Source organism: Scyliorhinus canicula, chromosome 16, assembly GCF_902713615.1.
Source record: "Scyliorhinus canicula chromosome 16, sScyCan1.1, whole genome shotgun sequence".
NCBI classification, from domain to species: Eukaryota; Metazoa; Chordata; class Chondrichthyes; order Carcharhiniformes; family Scyliorhinidae; genus Scyliorhinus; species Scyliorhinus canicula.
In genome coordinates this window covers 131,447,339-131,469,075 of record NC_052161.1, presented here as the reverse complement: position 1 = coordinate 131,469,075, position 21,737 = coordinate 131,447,339, and the positions used below count along the sequence as shown (strand labels likewise).

Here is a 21,737-nt window from a genome sequence, read left to right as displayed (position 1 = left end):
TATTTTAAATAAATGATTGGCAACTGAGAGGAGAAAAGAGGTAGTACACTGCATCTTCATCTCATGGATCTGTAATGATTCAGTCCAAACAAATGGATGAAAACCTCAAGGTTAGATGTTCTGCCCACCAGGAGATTTAGGCACTCAAAATGGGCACCTTTACTGCTGGTCTTACTCACAGTCCACAAGGATGCCCGTGAGATAAATGAAAAATCACAGTTGTGAGGATGCTCTTTGAAGTTGGTATTACGGCAGTTAATGAATAAAATAACAGACTAGCATTCATAAAGTGTGTTCTGTAGAACATGTAAAGCAGAAAACATTTACCATTGAATTGGCTTTTTGATTAAACCTTTCCCCCACATAAGGTTAAACAATTCTTATTCCAGGTACCTTTCCTTTGGTACTCTACTGTTGCACTCTCGTTACCTCCCCTTTCATGCCTTGGTGGGAGATCAGGACAAGGGTCTTTCCAATCAGTTTCCACATTACAGCTGCTGGCATGAAAGGCTTGGATGATTGTAGCAGTTTTCTCTCATCATGGTGCAGTCTGACCATAAAAGTCTCATCATCCATGGTTAAGTTGTTAGAAATTAACTTTAAATGATATTGGAGAGGGCGGCACGTTGGTGCCGTGGTTAGCACTGCTGCCAACGGTGCTGAGGACCCGGGTTCGATCCCAGCCCTGGGTCGCTGTCTGTGTGGAGTTTGCACATTCTCCCAGTGTTTGCGTGGGTTTCACCTCCACAACCCAAAGATGTGCAGGGTATGTGGATTGGCCATGTGAAATTGCCCCTTAATTGGAAAAAAAAAATTCGATACTTTAAATTTATTTTTAAAAAAAAACTGTATTGGAGACTGGCGGGATTTACCGACCAACCCACCAAGTGTTTTTCGGGAGTGGAGGCGGCCCACCAGCGGGATTTACCAACCCCGTCTTTGTAAACAGGAAACTACACACCTTGTCGAAGGTAAACTTGTGCACCGACGTGGGACCGGAATATGCCGCAGGCGTGAAGTCAGTAGATTGAGCCCTAGGATTCTAACCCTCTTCCGTTGGAATCCCGTTCCACTTGAGTGAAAATCTGGTGTTCTCTGATAAGCTTCTAATCAATCTCTACACCAAATGCAACAGGGACATCAGAATAGCTAGCTGCTACTCTACCCCTAAAGCTGGTAGGTCATCTGAGTAGAAGTTGATAAATGATGAAGGAGTATAAAATCCAGAGCTGTACACTGCTCTTCTGTAACAGCCACCAGGACAAAATTCTGATTGTATGCTAGTTACATAGGTCAACTAATTTATTAACTTGTAAAAATCACAGCACCCAGCTGGTGTTCTATTCCAATAAGTTAGTTGTCCACAGTCCATTACCACATCAGGAATTGCACATGACAGCAGTAATTACTGTTTAGTGAATAATTAATCCAATACTTTTGAATCTTCCTACCAAAGATTTCATCTTGTTTAAAAATTAAAGAGAATAAACATTAAATTTCTCCAACCTTCATAACCCTTCCATTGCAGCTGGTTTCCTTTGTTGCTCTGGCAAACAATCTGTCTTTTATGTCTGCTAACAATATGTAAATGACTGCATTCTTTTAAACAAAAAGTAGTATGAATAAAAATGTTACACAATACTAAGTGTAATGTGAGGTTAGAATGATAAAACATTGTATTAAAAATACCAAGAGATAATATCCCCACCTCAAAAGCTATCCAAATAGTCTCACTCCCCTGCTTTTTTTCCCCATACCGTGTAATTTTCTTTCCTATCAGGTACTTTTCCATTCCTTTTTGAAAATTACGAGTGAACCTATTTCCATCACCCTCTCGGGCAGTGTATTCCAGATTCCAACTACTCATTGCAAAATATGGAGGTTTGTCAATCCCACCTGTGTAGAGGTAAAGGTACAGATCCATTGAATGAAAAACCTTTTAACTCTCCACTCTTGAAGTCAAATAAGGAATTGCAACTGAAGGAAAGGGTAAGCTAGTTTGACCTGAAGCTCCTGATCAACAAATTGCACATGATCATTCAGTGTGAAAACTGTATGCGGCTTAACTGCTTTTCACAGAAACTTCATTGCAGTGTTAATGTAAGCCTATTTGTGGCAATAATAAAGATTGTTATTGTTGTCCATACTTTAATAACCTAATCACACTCACTGTCTTGGTTTACACAAAAGAGTAATCTGGACATCCATGAAACCTAGCCTCAACAAGAGATGGCATCTGAGAGTGAGAGAGCGCGGAATGTAGTAAACGTGGAGAAGCACACAAATAGATATATAAAAGTGCATGGACAAGTATACTGGATCAGCCCAGACCTGCTAGAAACATATGGGAGTGTGCTTCAGGCCAGCAGCATGTCAGAATCCACGAGGAAAGGCAAGACCACCCTTATCTGCAAGTGGAAGTGGGAAAGGGAGGAAATTAGAAATTGGCAACCCATTTTACTGCAGAGTGTAGATTATAAATTTCTGTCCAAGGTCATTGTTAATGAGATCAGGTCTACTCTGGAGTCGCTGATCCACCCTGACCAGACCCTGTGCTGCAGGAATATCTCGGATAGCCTTGTGCGGCACAGGGGTGTGTGGACACCTGCTGAATTAGTCTGGACCAAGAGAAGGCATCTGACAGAATAGCGCACACCCACATGATGGATGTGCTCTCCAAAATTGGGTTTGAGCCAGGGAACCCGCAATTGAATCCAACTGCTACACTCAAACATCAGTAGCGCAGTTGCAATCAACAACAGGGAATCAAAAAGATTTCCAATTAAATCTGGAGTCAGGCAGGGCTGCCTCCTCTGCCCTGTCCTGCATAGAACCCTTTGCTAAGCCCATCAAGAGACATTCGAGCATAAGAGTGTCAAACCCAGGCAGTAGAGGCACTAGGATCAAAGAATCCCTGTGCCAAGGTAAATTGTGGCAAGAGCACGGCCATGTTCTTTAGGAACTGGGCTGACCAATACCTTGTTCCCTTCCCCTTCAGGTCAGACTGTCCGAGGGTTCCAGGGATAAGGTTCAGAGGACCAGGTCATGCATTAGAAGCTGAAAGGATCGAGTAGCCATGGTTAAAATAAAATTTGGCATGTGGGAGTGGCACTCCCGCTCCATTGCAGGCAAGAACCTGGTCATCAGATGTTGCTGTACGTGACGCAGATCTGGCCCATTCCTCACACATATGCTATAGCAATTACCGAGCCATCTTACGTTTTATCTGGAGGCCTAGCGACTGTGCCTGTCGGATGGTTCCCTGGCAGAATGGCTCTTCACCACTTTCAACCAAGCACCAAGACCTAGCTTGGCTGGTGGTGAGAAAGGCCCCCCCCCCTCATCAGATCCTTCCACCACATCCAGAGTCTCACCCATCTGCATGCTGTCGTCGAGGTTAGCTGTGGTGGGCAAGAGACCGTTTCGACCTTCTTGTGGAATATGCCTGTGCAAAGAAGGTCTGGAGGGAGAAGCAGTGGTTTTTGTTGAAGTTCATCCTGAGTCGTTCTGTGATGCAGCACTCGTGTTCTGTGGATCATCCCAGGGATGCACACAGAAACAATGTTAGCTGCTGCTGGTGGATTTTCAACTTGATGAAAGACATTCTTTGGTTTTCCAGTACAAAGAGTTGTCCCTGACCAAGTGCTGCAGATGGGCACATTTCAAAATCCAGGATTATGTGCTGAGGGATGGACTAAAACTTGGGCAGCCACTGTATAGGCAAAATGGGGAAAGGTCATTATCTAAGATCTTGCAGCCATTGTGCAGCAATTGTATAGATCCCCCCTATGACTCAGATTTAAAAATGCAGTGGATACTGCATGTATCACAATTGTATTGAAGCACTTAAGAGTGCAATATGATTTATAGGCAACTTAAATATCATTGTGCTTTCTGCAATGACAATTTTGAAATGTTTCTTTACTTATACTGAAAACTTCAGAAAGCAACATAATCATTGTAGAAAACCTGAATATTATTGCACTGTGGTGGCCATTTTGAAATTTTTGTAATATTCTTTTGGAAATTTTATGAATAAAGTGTATTTTTTGAAAAAGAAAACAACAAAAGAATCTCTCTGGCATGTATTTCAACAGTAAGTATGAGATCAAAGATAATCATGAAGAGAAATGGAGCCCGTGCTCCTCTAAGAACAGACTTATAACATCACATCAAATAAAGTGAACAAATTTGTTCCTGTAACGTTCTGAAGTGTATTTATGGCCTGGAATATGACTGAAATGAGTATGATGTAACAATGATAGCACATTAAACCTGCCATGGCCTGTTCTTTAAATATTGTTTAAGTGCAATTTAATAATATGTTTCTGCAGTCACCCAAGTCATTCATATGACTGCTATAAAAAATTGTAATGAGACTTCACAAGCAGGGGTAGAGTATGGAAAAGAACAAATCTGCTAAATATGTAACGCCGAGTTCTCTTGTTCAGCTGCCCTGAACAGGGCCTGTAAATGGGATTGGATTAATCCTATTCATGTTTTTGAAGCAGGTGGACAATCAAGATCTGTGCTCTTCTAAAATGGACAATGCTGCATGCTGGTTTTAGCGGTGTGTGTGCACAATGAACTGGGAAAAATAGACAAAATTACTAGTGCTGCTGAGATATATAAGGGAGCACCATTGCTTGTGTTGAAACTAGTCAGTGCTCTGATTAACGAGGAGGTTTCGGAAACAAAACTCTCCACAAGTAGTTGACACTATGCAATGTAAATTCCACTGGTCTGTAAATTGCAGTAAAGTGACAATTCCTGGAACAAGTGGAAAAGGTTTGTGTACCTTCGGCAGATTATCACAGATAATGAGAAATGAGATTGTTAGATCCAAAGGAGAATTAAGATAGCCAAGCCCAGCTTTGACAGAAGAGGCATGTTAACATTAAATAAATTGAACCGGAATCTTAGGAAGAAAATGCTGGAGAACCCTTGGCGACATGGACAAGAGAGTCTATTGATAGTCCGAATGTGTTTGAGGTGTGAACATATTGGAAGATGTCCCACATATTCTACACCTGGTCTGACCAGCCCATGGCCTGGATCATGGCCTACGAAGCAAATCCACTTACCTGTCTTACCGGCATTTTCAGTTGAATTTTCTGCAAGGGGCTGCTCCTTCAGCCACAGGCTATTACTCTCCCCTGTTGGCTGCTGATAGACTCAGCATATAAACAACAAATGTGGGAGGGAAAGTCTCTGATTGGAGGAGCACTGATCACAAGCGGTGGTAAGTGTGCTGGAGAGAGAGTGTGGATTTCTGATGAGGGTAGATGTGAGAGAAAATGCTACGGGGCTCAGGGAGAGAGGTGTTGCAGGGCTCTAGAAAAAGGGGCTGCCAGGCCAGGGAGGTGGGGGAAAGAGACCAAGTGGCCAGGAGGGGTTGAAGAAACGCACTACCAGAGGGGTGCGTGTGAGAGAGAAAGTGGGCATTTTATGAGAGTGAGTGTGTGTGTGCGTGTATGTGTAAGTGAGAGAGCGTGTGTGTGTGAGTGAGAGAGCGTGTGTGTGTGAGTGAGAGAGAGAGTGTGTGAGTGAGAGGGCGTGTGTGTGTGTGTGTGTGTGAGAGTGTGTGTGAGAGAGAGATTGAGAGAGGGCATGAGTGAGAGTGAGCAAAAGCGAGCTCAAACACGAGAGCGAGAGAGAGCGAATGCGAAAGAGAGATCGAGTGTGTGACAGAGAGGGAGCGGGAGAGGGCGCGTGACAGAGAGGGAGCGTGACAGAGAGAGAAGGCGCGGGGCAGAGAGAGAAGGCGCGGGGCAGAGAGAGAAGGCGCAGGGCAGAGAGAGTGAGGAAGTGCAATTATCTGTGTACATGAGTGTGTAGATGAGTGAGTGCATGCATGATTGAGTGAGGGTGGGTGCGTGAGAGAAAGTGAGTGACTGGCTCACTCCCAGTCTCGGGATTCTCAGTCATCCTGATCCTCACGCACCAATACACACTCTCACAGGAGGTAAGGACAAGTGAATAAACACCCTGAGACTGGGAGTGTGCCGGATGGACAAGGACACACACACGGACATACACTCCAATGGTCAAATTTATTAATTACTCTTATTAAAAAAACTTTGACATTGTATTATTTTTGCTGAGCAAGTTGTTTCTTCACTTCATGCTCAAAACTTTTTCCAGTCCTCTGCGACCCTTCCTGCCTCCAGTTATTCCTGAACGATCATCACCAATGCCTCCACAATTTCCTGAGCTAGCTCTTTTAGAACCCTGGGGTGTAGTCCATCCGGTCCAGGTGATGTATCCACCTTCAGACCTTTCAGTTTCCCCAGAACCATCTCCTTAGTAATGGTCACTGCACTCAGCTCTGCCGCCTGGTGCTCTGGCATCCTACTGGTGTCTTCCACCGTGAAGACTGATGCAAAGTAACTATTCAGTTCATCAGCCATTTCTTTGTTTCCTATCATTACTGCTCCAGCCACATTTTCCAGTGGTCCAATGTCTATTTTTGCCTCTCTCATACCTTTTATATATTGAAAAAACTCTTCCTATCTTCCTTTATATTACTAGCTAGCTTGCACTCATACTTTATCTTCTCCCCCCTTATTGCTTTTTTAGTTGTCCTCTGCTCCCTTTTAAAGGCTTCCCAATCGTCTGGCTTCCCACTAATCCTCGCCACTTTGTATGCTTTTTCTTTAGTTTTTATGCTGTCCTTAACTTCCCTCGTCAGCCAAGATGACTTGTCCTCCCCTTAGCATGTTTCCTCCTTCTTGGGATGAATTTCTTTGTGCCTCCTGAATAACCCCCAAAAGCTCCTGCCTAAGGATGAAACAAGCTTGTATAGGAAAACTAGTAGATGTAGTGTATTTGAATCTCTACTCGATAAGTGTTAAGCTGCGCCATGGCGAGGTCTCCCAAGCGAGGCTGTTAGTTCCCGAATCTTGGGAGAATGCGACGCAGACATATTTAAATGAGCCTAATGTTAATCTGGATCTCACCCAGTGATCTCATTAAATGCGTTTCAAACATCACAAATCTCACGAGAGGCCGGGGCCTTGTCGTGTCACCAAGTCAGGCACGACGTGGCCATTAAACTGCCCCTACATCTGGTCCATTTTTTATGGCCTAGCCCTCAGAAAGCAAATCTTCAACTGGAGTTTTGGATAATATAGCAAGATGAACTGCTGACTGAAAGCAGCTTAGATGGCAACTCCAATGTGAAGCCATCCAGAGCTTAAACACAACACATTTCTAAGTGACAATGATAAGGTTTTAACCAAATCTGAGCCTTTCTTCATCTCCCTTCATTCTTCACAATTAATCATTTGAAAATACATAGCTCCACAAGTCACAAAGAAACCTGAAGATAAAAGCAAATTACTGCAGGTGCTGAAATCTGAAACAAAAACATGAAATACAGACAATCTCAGCAGGTATGACAGCATCTGTGGAGAGTGATGCAAAAGAGTATACCACAAGTGCCAGACAATGACAATCTCCTACGAGGGATGGAGGTCCATCAGCGGGCCTCAGTAGAATAAAAGCTGGCCCAGGTAGGAGCCGAGCTGCAGAGTAGTCTCAACTGGGATTGTTATTTTAAAATATTTTCTTTTTGGTAATAAACCATTCTTTGACTCTCCTTCCCGGACTCCTCTATGACTATCAAAACTAGAAGCACTGATGTTTGAATGTTGTGAGTTAGTAATGGGGATAAACAAACTTTGTAGGACAACTTGGCTCAATTGGAAGTGCTTTTGCTGTTTGAGTCAAGACGTTTCAGGGTTCAAGTCTCACTCAGGGACACAAGCACATGGGCAGGATTTTAACAGACATGAATAGCTAGTAAAAAGTAGTGCTGGCATGCCAGTTACCCATCTCCATCCCATCATTTTCTTATAGGTTGTCTGATAAAGTGGAGGAGGTAGTGGCAGGACTACCTGGACAAACCTGAAGTAATTAAAGACCTACTGATTCAGGCCAACTGGGAATTGTTAGCTGGCCTGTAGCACCCTGGAGATAGTGGGAAACAGTTTAGCTGCCCAGAGGCAGCCTCTCAGCTGCGCAATGGGCTGGTGATATGATGGAGAGTGGCGTTCTAGGCAAGCTGAGATGTCCATCCTGCTTGCCTGGGTTCCACATCGGTGCCCCAACCTCTATTTCCCCACAAATGGCATTTGATCATTTTAAATCTGAAAAGGTTGTCTCATTTCAGGCTGCCCTCTCTCTCACTTATCTGTCAAGGCACCCTGCTGCTCCCATCAAACTAGAGGGCCTCCTACTGTCCCTCCAAATTAGAGTGCCTGCCTGCTGTCCTTAATTGAATGGCAAATGCACCCTCTGGCCTAAAATTGGCGAATTCACGAGGAATAAAAATCATAGTGAGTGATTTTCCCACATATGCGGGCTTCTGGCCCTCATTTCAGGCTGATGATGGGGTACAGGAGCGCGTATGAAAATTCTACTCATAATCCAAGTACATACATCAATACAGTTGTGAGGATATTCTTCATTGTTGGAGGTACCACCTGACTGATAAGGCATTAAAGTAAAAACAGATAATTCCACAGCTTTTTACAAAGTACAGTACATGTTCTGTTGTTTCAGCCAACATCCCTTAACCAACTTCTACTAAAACAGAAAATTGTTGGATGCATGTACCTATATAACCTATCTATTTTATTGGCTCTAAGAACATGAAAAATAGAAGTAGGTCCCGCAAGCTTGCTCTAAGATCATACCTGGCCTTTTACATCAACTCCACTTTCCCTGTCACCGAATGATTCCTTGACCTGAATCCTGAATACACTCAACAACTGAGCATCCACAGCTCTCTGGGGTAGAGATTGGGGCACAAAAATCAATGAAGAAATTACTTCTCATCTCAGTCCATAATTGGCTTGCCCCTTTTCCCAATACTACAAGCCCTAGTTCCCGACTCTTTAGCAGGGGGAAAACTGCCTCTCAATATCATGCCCTCTTAGAGGTTTATGCATTTCATTGCAATCACCTTTTACTTCTGTGAACTCCAGGCAACGTACGCCCATTCTACTCGATCTCTCCTCACGGGACTGCCTTCTCATCTTACAATTTAATAAACTTTCACTGTGCTCTGGGGCAAATAGATTGAGCTGGATTCTACGCTCCCCGACACTGAAATCGCATTCAGAGAGGCGGCGGTGAATCACAAATGACGGCACAAAATGGGGGCGCCGCCGCTTCGCGATGCTCTGCCCCCTGAAAAGCAGTGTACTGTATGAGTGCCCCGCACCGCATATCCATGACCTCAGGCCCGTCCCACAATGCTCCATCCCCGAACGGCCGAGTGGGACTCTCATGGTCTCACCCGTCGTGAACATAGCGTGGCGATTGTGGATTCAGTGCGGCGGCGCCGCCACAGTCGTGGAAGGGCCGGTCCGCAGGCCGGGGGGGGGGGGGGGGGGGGAGATCTTCATTCGGGCTGGGGGTACTGTGGGCGGGAGGTCCGGGGTACCCAAAGGGGGATACTATTTTTGCGGTCCGGGTCCGCAGGCTGACTCTGCCATGAAGCACAGTGCGGCTGCTGCAGGCCGCCGGCGTGCGCATGTGCGGCAACAGACCGGGAAATGCTCAGGGCCATATCGTCGGCTAGAGCTGGGAGCTCTACGCTGCCTCCCTGCTAGCCCCCAGCAAAACGGGGAAATCGGGGCCATTTTGTGCCACTTTTCCAGGCGTAAAACACCACCGTTTCCACGCTGGCATGGGAACTTGCGTCTCCCAAATGGAGAATCCAACCCATTGTTCCTTAGGTAAGGAGACTAAAACAGTGCACAGATCTCATCAAAGCCCTACGCAACAGCAAGACATCCTTGCCCTTATGTTCCAATTTCTTTCTTTGAAAAAATATATATGTTCATTGGGGTGTGGCAAGACCATCATTTAATGTCCATCTTCAAAAGCCAGAGTAAGCTGCCTTCTTGTACCACTAAATCTTACCTGAGCTATATGGTGACGTGATTTGTTATCCAGGAACTGTAATAGAAACTCCAAGTCTTTGTTGTCCTTCTCAGCAAGAATGCTCAGATTCTGCACAGCAAGTTGGACATGTTTCCTTTTCATTTGAATGAGCCCATACCTGGCCGTGGCAGCAACATCATTAGGAACTTGACCAAAAATCTCCCGCAGATGTTTCATGGCATCGTCATACATTCCTGCAGAAAGAACACATTATTGAGATGTTGCTTCTAAAATCTGGGATAATAGCTTTCAAATTAGGACATTTAAAGTGTCATGTGAGAGCACCTTTAAGAAATGGGTGTTTAAGAAATGTACCTTTAAGAAATTAGTGTTGTCAGAGTGTGGGTGGAGCTGGGCTGTATGTCAGCTTTTTACTTTCATTTTAGACTGCTGCAGGATGTGTTTTAGTTTCATTTTCAGTGTTGGAGCTGAAGTCAGACAAAGCAGGTATACTGTTGTTCTCTCGGCAATGAAAAGACTATCTCTTGATCATTTGGTGAATTCAGAATTATAAATGTTCTCAGTAGTGAATGTAAACCTAGTGCTTCTGTTAAAAGGTGCTTTTTTTGTCTTCTGGTTCAAGAAGTTATTAAGGATTATTATTAAAGATTAGTGTTGTATTCTTTGGGGGTTGTATTGATGGTTCCAAAGATGTTTACTGTATGTTTCAAAAAGGTTAACTTGAGTTCATAGAACAAACATTGTTTTGCTTTCATAAAGACTTTTCCATTTTTGCTGTACCACACCTGGAGAGTGGGCCGTGTGCTCCCCATACCACAATCTATTAAAAGCTGTGGGCCAGGTGAACTCCATGATAAACTTTGGAGTTCTTTACACTTTGGCTCAGAATAAAAGATGCAGCATCCCAGTCAGGTTTAGTTCCTGCAAAATAGTCGATTTGAAAACCCAATTTTAGAAATATCTTGGCAGTTCCAGGGAATGTCTGCAGGGCATTAGGGCCGGGATTCTCCGATCCCGCGGCCAAGCTCTGACGACGGCATCAAAAGCGGCGCAAGCCATTCCGGCAACGGACCTCCAGGCATGCACATAGGTTCCCGTCTCTGCGCCAGCTCCCGGGCAATATGGCGGAGCCCAGTGCGGAGGAACATAGGCCCCCCACGGAGTTAGCCTGCCCGTTGATCTGTTGGCCCCGATCATGGACCAGTTCCACTGTGGAGGCCCTCCCCTGGAGTCGGATCCCCCCCCCCCCCCAGACGGCCCCTGCAGCCAGATCTCTGAGGTCCCGCCTGGTGGGACCATACGTAACCCATGTCGGCGGGACTTGGTGGGCATTCCGTCCATCGAGAGGCAGAGAATCGCCAGGGGTTGGGGGCGCTTTCAATGGCCCCCGACCGGCGCGGCGGCAATCCTGCGGCGCCCGAGAATCGGCGGGCTGGTGTCGGAGCCGCATGGCCCGATTCTTGTGCCTCCCCTCCCCCAGCGATTCTGCGACCCGGCGCTGGATTGGAGAATCTCGGCCTAGATTTAATCTAAATTCGAATATCATTAACATACAAAAATAGGAGCGAAGTAGGCCATTCAACCCCTCAACCCTGCTGTACCATTCATTAAATGATGACGTATCTGTTTCCGTTTCTAATTCCACATTTCCATCTACCCTGATAAACTTTGATACCCTTTGCCTAATAAGAATCTATCTAGCTCCCCTTAAAAATATTCCCTGACTCCACCTCCACTGCCTTCTGAGGCAGAGAGTTCCAAAGTATGACAACCTTCTGCGACCCCAGTGCTCCCTAGTCCTGGACTCACCGACAAGGGGAAAAATGCTTTCCACGTCCATGTTGTGAGGGCTGCTCACGATGTTATCTACTTCAATCAAGTCACACCTCATTATTCTGAACGCCATATCCTCATAAGACAACCCACTACTTTCAGTTATCTAGTAAACCTCCTCCTCTGATCCAAAGCATTCATATCGTTCATTAAATAAGGCGATCAGGGGCTGGATTCTCTGCACCAATGCCGAAATTGCGGCCGGCGCCGGCCAGAGAATCCATTTCCCCGCACTGAATTGAGACCGGCACCAGTTCCACAATTCTCCGGGCCTGAAATGTGGCGTACTCTCCCCGCCTATTACCTACCTGCGGCCATTGCTGGAGGCTCGCTCTGCCCCGACTGGCCGAAGGCTCGACGGCGTGGATCCAATATGGTCCTGCCGGTTGGGAAACTAGCGTGGCGGTTGCGGATTCAGTCCGCGGCTGCGCTGGTCGGGGGCGGACCAATCGGAGGGCAGGAGGGGGGCCTTATACAGGGGCAGGCAATTTTTGAGCGGACAGTCGATGAACGTAATTTTTGAACGGACAGCGTAGCCGATCGGGAGCATTATATTGAGGGTCCAGCTCCGCGTCAGAGTCCGCCATGGAACACATCGCGGCCGCTGGAGGCTGCCGCCGTGCACATGTGCGGCCTCCGACCCGGAAGTGCAGAGGGCGAATCTGCAGCAAAAGCTGCTAGATTTACACTGGTTCAATGCTAGCCCCTGCAGGGCTATATGTGGCCCTTTCTTGCCAGTTTTTTGGCGTGAAAGTCCACAGTTTTTACAACAGCGTGGGGACATAGTCCCAAAAACGGAGAATCCAGCCCAGTATTTGAGATGCAGTCTCACCAGTGCCCTGTATAACTGAAGCATAACATCCTTACTTTTATTTTCAATTCCTCTAATGAAAGATAGCATTATTAGTCTTAATTATTTGCTGTACCTGCATACGAAAATTTTGATTCCTGCATTCGAACACCTAGATCCCTCTGCATCATTCAATTCCAGTCGTTCTCAATTTAATTGATACGCTGTTTTTTATTCTTCCTGCCAAAGTGAGCAGCGTCACACTTTTCCACATTACTCTCCATCTGGCAGAATTTTGTTCTACTCTATATCGATCTGCAACCTCATCATGTCGTCTTTACAACATACTTTCCTAGCTATCTTAGTGTCATGTGCAAATTTAGCTACCTTGCCTTCACTCTCGTCATCTAAGTCTTTGAGATAAATTATAAAAAGTTGAGGCCCCAGCACAGACCCCTGCGGAACTCCACTCAATTAGAAGAAGACCCATTTATGCGTGCTCTTTGGTCAGCTGGTCAATCTTCTATCCACACAACTATGTTCCTCTGATACATGAGATTTTATTTTCAACTATAATCAGGATGTGGCATCTTACCAGAGGCTGGTTTAGCACAGTGGGCTAAACAGCTGGCTTGTAATGCAGAACAAGGCTAACAGCGCAGGTTCAATTCCTGTACCGACCTCCCCGAACAGGAATGTGGTGACTAGGGACTTTTCACAGTAACTTAATTGAAGCCTACTTGTGATAATAAGCGATTATTATTATATTCCCAAATGCCTTTTGGAAATCCAAGTATAGTACACCAGTGGTTCCCAATTGGTATGCCATGGTTCAGAAATAAGGGCCGGGATTCTCCCCTGCCCGGCGGGGCGGGGGTCCCAGCGTACCGGAGTGGCGGGAACTACTCCGCAATTCACCGCACCTTTAGGGGCTAGGCCCGCGCCGGAATGGCTCCCGGATTCTAAATTATAAAAAATTATTGTAAATAAATTAAATTTAACCGTCGTCTTCAATTCCATGGTCGGCATCTCCAAGTCCCGACTAACCTCAGGCCTCTCGTGCATGTTCCAGCTGTGATAGGGCCACACATGAATTATTCAGATTTTTTTCATGTTGGTAATCCGAACTGCGCATGCATCAGCTGGGAAAAGGCTACACATTTGCGGTTCGGATTTTTTATATGCACATGGGATATAAATATAAAAAATCTGGACCATGCATGTGTGGCCCTTTCCTGGCTGGCGTAAGCGTGAGGCCCAAGGTTCCTCAGGACATGGAGCTGAAGACAGAGGCCCTGTGTGCCTGCACATAAAACAAAAATACAAAAGGTACAAAAACCCTGGGAAGAGAAGGCGACAGGTAAGAAACAGGAACCAATTTAATAAAAGGAGAAACAGGTTCCAATTAGAGAAAGGACTGCGAGCAACAGACCTTAAGTAAGGTAAGCCCTAGTAATCGAACAGATCCCAAAAGAAGCCCTGAAGATCCGAGGAGGCAACTGATGGTTGGTAACCCCATGCTGTGTGACGTTAGAGTAGTTATTTTCGGCTTGGCACCGTTGAAAAGTCGAAATTATGCTTAAATTGATGCTTCAGGGCATTTATTGTATAGTATGGTGTGTCTGACCAATTGACCATGGAGAAGTCTTTGAAGTGAAGAATCCCACTTGGATTCAGACGTGGCTGAAAGAACGGAGAAAAAAAAGCAAGGTTTGTACACGAACAGTACCACGACAACTACTTGGCCTTTGGATCTTCATTGACCTGTGATGCCTCTTGCCGTGACCTGGAATGCCTAATTTGCAGGGAGAAGCTTTTGTGGTGAATGTGATTCACACCGGATTATAATCTGTATATATGTGTCTATATTGTAAGTGCAATTGCACTACCTGACCACCAGGGGGAGTAGCTCTGGGAATGCTCGAGAATTGTACTGGGCTTCTCCCTTGGCTCCGCCCAGGACTCCTCCCCCTGGAGCTGCTGTATAAAGACCAGTGCCACATGATCAGCCGGCCAGTTCCGAACGTTTAATGGCTAACAGGCTGGCTCTGTTGTGAGTATATTAAAACCGCTATTCTAATCCTACAAGCACGTGTCAGTAGAATTTTTGGTTCCAACAGCTTTCAAACATTGCAATGGTACCAAGTAAGTTGAAGCACTATTTCAATACAAAATACCATTCACTCTCCAGAAAGGAGTACTTCAAGTGTCTGAGAGAACAAAACATAAAGCAAAATCAATGTTTGATGGCGTATATGTGGGTTTCAGATAATGTGCAGCAGGCGAGTAATCTGGTGGCTGTGCTTAAACAAAAATCAAAGAAGCTGCACACTATTGTAGAAACCCTAACTCTGCTGGCATGCAAAATGTATTGAAAGTAATGTTGGAATCTGATGCTGCCAAAGAAATGGCAAAGTTCCTCTTTTTGATAGTACAATGAAACGACATATTGACAAATGTAATTTGATATTGAACAGATGCTTTAACAAAAAATTAGAAATGACATGCAACTGGTGGTGAGGCTTTCACTGTAAACTTAAAGTAATGAAAATTATGGCTTGACATTTTTTCGGAAGATTTAGAGATAAAAAGGCTTTTGTTAGAGGGCAGCTCGGTTGGAGGAAACAGGAGGTGTGCCTCAAAATTCTTTATTATAAAGGTGTGCTGTAACCTAAAAAAGATTGGGAACCACTGCAGTACATCTACAGGCTCCCCTTATCCACAACACATGTTAATTCTTCAAAGAACTCCAATAAATTGGTTTAGTACAATTTCCCTTTCACAAAACCATGCTGACTCTTCCTGATCACCTTATTTTGTCTCTAAATGCACAGCTATAACCTCTTTAATGATTGATTTTAACACCTTCGCCATGACAATCATCAAGATCACTGGCCAATAGCTTCCTGTTTTTTGCTCCCTCCTTTCTTGAATAGAGGGGCCACATTTACTATTTTCCAGTCTGATGAAACCTTTCCAGTATTTCATGAATTTTGGAAAATTAACAGCAATGCAGCTACGGCTTCATTAGCCACCTCTTTTATGACAGTAGGATGAAGTCTATCAGGACCCGAATACTTGTCAGTTTGCAGTTCCATCTGTTTACTCAGTAAAGCGTCCCGAATGATTCTAATTTCACCAAGCTCCTCTTTCCATTCCATCCTGATTTGTAGCTAATACTGGAATGTTTTTTGCATCCTCTACAGCAAAGACAGAAGCAAAATGTTTTTTCATTTCATCCACCATTTCCTCATTATCTGTTATATCCCCATTGTCACTCTCTAGAGGGCCAACACTTACTTAACCGTTTTCAAATACCTGTAGTGACACTTGCTGTGTTTTTACATTTCTAGTCAAGTTCTTCTGATATTCTAATTTATTTCTCCTGATTAAGCTTTTCGTCATCCTCTGCCGTTCTTTAGTCTGACCAATCTTCTGACCTGTCACTCATCTTTGTGCAGTTATATGCTTTTTTCTTAAGTTTGATGCTTTCCTTAACTTCTCCAGTTAACGATGGGTGGAGGGTCCTCCCTTTAGAATTTTTCATTAGAGTAGGAATATACTTATTTTGAATATTCTGAAATATCTGCTTAAATGCCTGCCACTGCTCCTCTATCCTCTAGCCTATTATCCCAGTTCACATCAGCTATCTCAGCTTTCGTGCCCACACAGTTACCTTTATCTAAGTTTGAAATATAAGTCTTAGACTCACTATTTCTCCCTTTCAAACTAGGTGTAAAATTCATCCATATTGTGGACGTTGCTACCTAGGAGTGCCTTCACTCTGGTCATTAATTAATCGTGTCACATTACACAATACCAAGTCTAATATAACCTGCTCTCTGGTTGGTTACAGAATGTGATGCTCTAAGAAACTATTTTGAAAATATTCCATGAACCCTTCATCCAGGCCACTATTGCCAGTCTGATTTTTCTAGTTTATTAAGATTAGTAGATTAAGATCACCCATAATTATTATAAGCACCCAAGATTTATTCTTGTATTAATATTGGCTAGAACATAGAACATACAGTGCAGAAGGAGGCCATTCGGCCCATCGGGTCTGCACCAACCCATTTAAGCCCTCACTTCCACCCTATATCTGTAACTCCAAAATCCCTCCTAACCTTTTTGGACACCTTAAGGACAATTTAGCATGGCCAATCCACCCAACCTGCACGTCTTTGGACTTTGTATCTCAGGCTACTTTGTATCTGTTGCATTATATTAGTTTGGTTTAATCGTAGGATTTTCTCAAGATAGGAAGAACTGTGCTCAAGATAAAAAAAATTCTTCAAGAACATTGAGGAGGAAAGACTAAAAATGAAATGAAATGAAATGAAAATCGCTTATTGTCACCAGTAGGCTTCAAATGAAGTTACTGTGAAAAGCCCCTAGTCGCCACATTCTGGCGCCTGTTCGGGGAGGCTGGTACGGGAATTGAATCGTGCTGCTGGCCTGCCTTTGTCTGCTTTCAAAGCGAGCGATTTAGCCTTGTGCTAAACCAGCCCCATAAACCTCTAAAGCATTCTCTCTCTAACTATTTGGTTCTATGTCATATTCTATCTTTATATAAATCAAATCCTCTTATCTGTTCTCTATACATAGAAATATGAAACTAGGAGAAGGCCATTCATGATGATCATGGTTGATCGACCATTCAGTAACCTATTCCCACTTTCCCCCCATAGCCTTTGATCTCTTTAGCCCCAAGAGCTGTATTTAACTCCTCCTTAAAAAATACAATGTTTTGACCTCAACCACTTTCTGTGGTAGAGAATTACATGGGCTCACCACTCCCTGGGTGAAATTTTTTTTCCTCAGCTCAGTCCTAATTGTCTACCCCATATCCTCGGGTTTTTGACGCCTGGCTCAGGACTCCCCTGCCTCTGGGAACAACCTTCCTGCAATTACCCTGCCTAGCCCCGTTAGAATTTTATAGGTTTCTATGAGATCCCCCCATAATCTTCGAAGCCCCAAGCGAATGTAATCCTAATCGACTACCTGCCATCCCAGGAATCAGCCTGGTAAATCTTCGCTGCACTTCCTCCATAGCAAAAACATCCTTCCTCAGATAAGGAGACCAAAACTGTACCCAATATTTCAGGCATTATCTAAACAAGGCCCTGCATAAGTGCAGCAAGCCATTTCTGTTCCTGTACTCGAATCCTCTTGCTATGTAGGCCAACATTGAGGCCCCGCAAAGATGTGCACTCAGTCCTCTACTATACTTCCTATACACACACACGACTATGTGGCAAGATTTAACTCCAATTCAATCTATACTTTTGCGGATGATATGACTACGGTGGGTCGTATCTCAAACAACGACAAATCAGACGACAGAAGGGAGATAGATCACTTGGTTGCATGGTGTACCGAAAACCTCTTTACAAATGTCAGAAAGACCAAGGAACTGATCATCGACTTCAGCAAGCGTAGCACGACACCCCACATCCCCCTCAACACAATGGCTCCAAAGTGGAGATGGTTGATAGCTTTAAGTTCCTGGGGGTCGCCATCGCCAACAGTAAGTCTACGTCCACTAACGTTGAAGCAAAAGTCAAGAAAGCCCAGTCAAGAAAGCTTACGGAAGCTAAAGAAATTAGGCATGCCTGCATCAACTCTCACAAAGTTCTACATATGTGCCATAGAGAACATCCTATCCTACTGCATCACAGCTTGGTATGGCAACTGCTCGGCCCAAGATCGCAAGAAACTCAGCCCAATGCATCACACAAGCATGCCACCCTCCCATTGATTCTGTCTACATATCCCGCTGTCTCAGGAAGGCAAATAGCATTGTCAGAGACCCCTCCCATCCAGGCGTTGCTCTCTTCCAGACCCTTCCATCAGGCAGAAGATACAGAAGTTTGAAAACCCGCACATTCAGACATAGGAACAGTTTCATCATCACAGCTACTAGACTCCTCAGCGACTCTCCCTTGGACCGATCTGTTCCCTGAGAGAACACTATTCACGACGCCCAGTGCTGCTCTTGTTTATGTATTTGCCTTTTTGGCCCCTTGTTCCGCACTGTAACCAATCACTATTTGTCGTTGTACCATTTGTCAATGTACTCTGTCGATTATTCTTTTTGTCTACTATGTACGTACTGTGCATGTTCCCCTGGCCGCAGTAAAATACTTTTCACTGTACTTCGATACATGTGACAATAAATCAAATCAACAAACCATTTGCCTCTACAGGCAGACACGTACAATCAAGAATTCTTTGAAGCATAAAACTAATTTAACTTTCAAATTTTACCTTTTGCAATCAATATATCAACATACAGGATGTTGCAGGTTGAATCTTTCTCATTTATCAGGAGTAGAGAATGGCCAATTGTAGGGAGATTAGCAATATCTTCACTGAAGACATTTTCCTTTGCTTCTGTCATTCCAGTTAGAATGCTAATACAGTGATCTTGCAGCCAGCGACTAATTAGATTTTGAGCTTCATGTTTCAGAGATGTGATTTCTTGAATTGCCAGCTTTTGGTTCGTCTGTATGGCTAATGAAATGTCCTGAACTGCTTCCTGTTAGAAAAGAAATGGAAACAGAATAAATCCACCAGATCCAAAAGCTTTGGAAATAGGAACAGGAGTCGTCCATTCGGCCACTTGAACCTGCTTCGCCATTTAACTAGATCATGGCTGAACTTCTACCTCAACATCACCTTCCCGCACTATTCCAATCTCTTGATTAATTGGTATGTAGAAATCTGTCGACCGCTGATTTAACATACTCAGTGACTGCGCCTTCACAGCCCTCTTGTGTCGGAGAACTCCAAAGATGCACCACCTTCTGACCAAATGTGTCCTCTGTTTCTAGACTCCCACAACCAGGGGAAACATCCTGCATGCATCCACTCTGTCAAAACCTGTAAGAATTTTGTACACTTCAGTGAGATCATCACTCATTCTTCTACACTCTAGAGGATACAGACACAATTTTCTCAATCTTTCCTCATATGACAATCTTGCCAACCCAGAGGTTACTCTGGTGGACCTTTGTTGGAAAGTCAAAACTCTAATATGCAGAGTTCTTACAATTAATGTCTGTTGGTGCTCTGTCACGACGATAGGAAATTATAACTGAATGAGACTTTTTACTGTCACCAGCTAACCAAAGACATATTGAACTGTTTAAATAGGACCTGTACTTTTAAAATTAAATGAAAAGACACAAACCAAGGATGGCTACCACCAGACTCCTGATAAGGTGACCAATTTTCTGAAAAGTTCTGATATGGACTGCACTGCAGATCTGCCCTGACATGTTATTCATGGCAGAGTCAAAGGACTCTTGAAAGGAAGGCATTTAAATGCAAAGCATGGCACGTTAATCAATTGCAATTCTGTCAAGATAATGAGAACTGCTAACCAGCCAGATACCCAGATATTCAAAATACCCTGTGGATGCCAAATAACCGCATCGTCTTTTGGTTGCTACTATCCTGAAATGTGTCCAATGTTTCTGCAGATGAATGCGATTACTTGTTCTACAACAAAGACTGCAAGACATTCTAATTGAATTCCATCTTGGAATGTACAGACAGAAGGTTTAAGAATTGGTTTTGCCAAGCCAGAAACGAGAGAGAAAAACATCTGGAGAAAAACACTACTGAAGAAAACAATAAGAAATCTCTCTCTGAAGCGAAAATTCACTCCAGTAAGGTACAGTTATTGAACCGCAATTTAATGCTAAGGATTTTATAGGAAACCAGCTAAGTTTAAATAGCCACAATGTTCAGCAGTTTATGTCTCAAGAACAAACAAATTATTAATTGCATATTCCTTTAACTTTTATTTGGACTTTTCCTTTCTTATTTCTAAGGTTTGTATGTGTGTGAGATCATATCTCATTATTTTTCCTTGGGTTGAGTAACTAATAAGCTTATACTTTCTTTGACTCAAGAAAGCCTGGCTTGATTGGGTCCTTACTAAAAATATATACATTTGGATCAGAAAAGGCATTTATGGGGAAAATACATTTTGATAAACCTTTGTTGAGATCAACCGAGGGGCTGAAGATAGGGAAGCCAGCTCACTCCTCCTCACTCGGTCGTCACTACTAAGCACAGACTAAGATTTAGCTTGCTGAATTGTCTTACAAATGCAGTTCAAATTATAGCATTTACACAACCAACGTTCCATCATTGCACAAAAATAAACAGATTACAAAGGCAAAAGCAAAATACTGCAGATGTTGAAAAGCAAATAAGAACAGGAAAAGCCAGAAATACTCAGAACAGGCAGACAGCATTTGTTGAGAGATTAAACAGAGTTAATGGGAAAACTTAACCCAAAATACATAGGCAGGTTTGGATCAGCAGAAGGTTGAAAAATCTGTTCCCTGACCTAAATCTGCACCCTGCCTGCCGCTATCCAGCTTTAACGCAGGCCGGAAGATGAGTGAGCGACCAACCTGCGGCGGTGTGGGTAGGAGCATTAAGTACAGTAAGCTTCTTTGTTATTCAATTTTTCAACTTTATCTCGTCAGCTGGATTCAGGAGCGGAGTGCCTTTACACCTACCTCCTGGATCCTGGTGCTTGTCCTCAAGAGCCTCAGGCAGTCCTACCAACTACCTTCCCCTGATTCCCCACCAGCAGCAACAGCAGCCCACAATCTCACCCCATGCTTCCGGGCAATGAACCAATCAATAATGTCACACGTGTGCCATCAAGTTAATATTTTCCAGAGTGTCTCGAAATCCCATTTTCTGAATTCCCAACAACTTTCTGATCAACCTGTTCTCATTGGGTCAAGTAAAATTTCAGTCCAGTTTCAGATAATGGTCGAAAACGTTAATCCTGTTTCACTCTTCACAGATTACAACGATCATTCTGTTGTGTCACAATTATTCAGCATCAAATGCTGGATTTGAAGTTTATGTTGAGATCAGTGTCAAAAATAGATATATATTGATGAGATTGGGGCGGCACGGTGGTTAGCACTCCTGCCTCACAGCGCCAGGGACCCGGGTTCAATTCTGGCTTGGGTGGCTGTGTGGCGTTTTGCACATTCTCTCCGCGTCTGTGTTAGTTTCCTCTGGGCGCTCAGGTTTCCTCCCACAGTCCAAAGATGTGCCATGCCAAATTACCCCAGTGTCCAGGTATGTACAGGTTAGGTTATGGGACAAAGGGGGGGAAGCACAGTGGTTATCACTGCTGCCTCAGGGCGGGTTCGCTCGC

General features: G+C 44.1%; 1 protein-coding gene across 1 annotated transcript in view; it reads right to left on the bottom strand.

The window, feature by feature from the left end:
* Positions 1-21,737, bottom strand: part of ttc34 (tetratricopeptide repeat domain 34) — a 68,461-nt gene that overhangs the window by 4,727 nt on the left and 41,997 nt on the right. Inside the window, exons 6-7 of the mRNA XM_038822047.1 lie at positions 18,809-19,079; positions 9,934-10,148 (exon numbers count right to left, since the gene is read on the bottom strand). Of these exons, the coding sequence (XP_038677975.1) occupies positions 9,934-10,148; positions 18,809-19,079 (486 nt within the window). The remainder of the gene's footprint in view (positions 1-9,933; positions 10,149-18,808; positions 19,080-21,737) is intronic.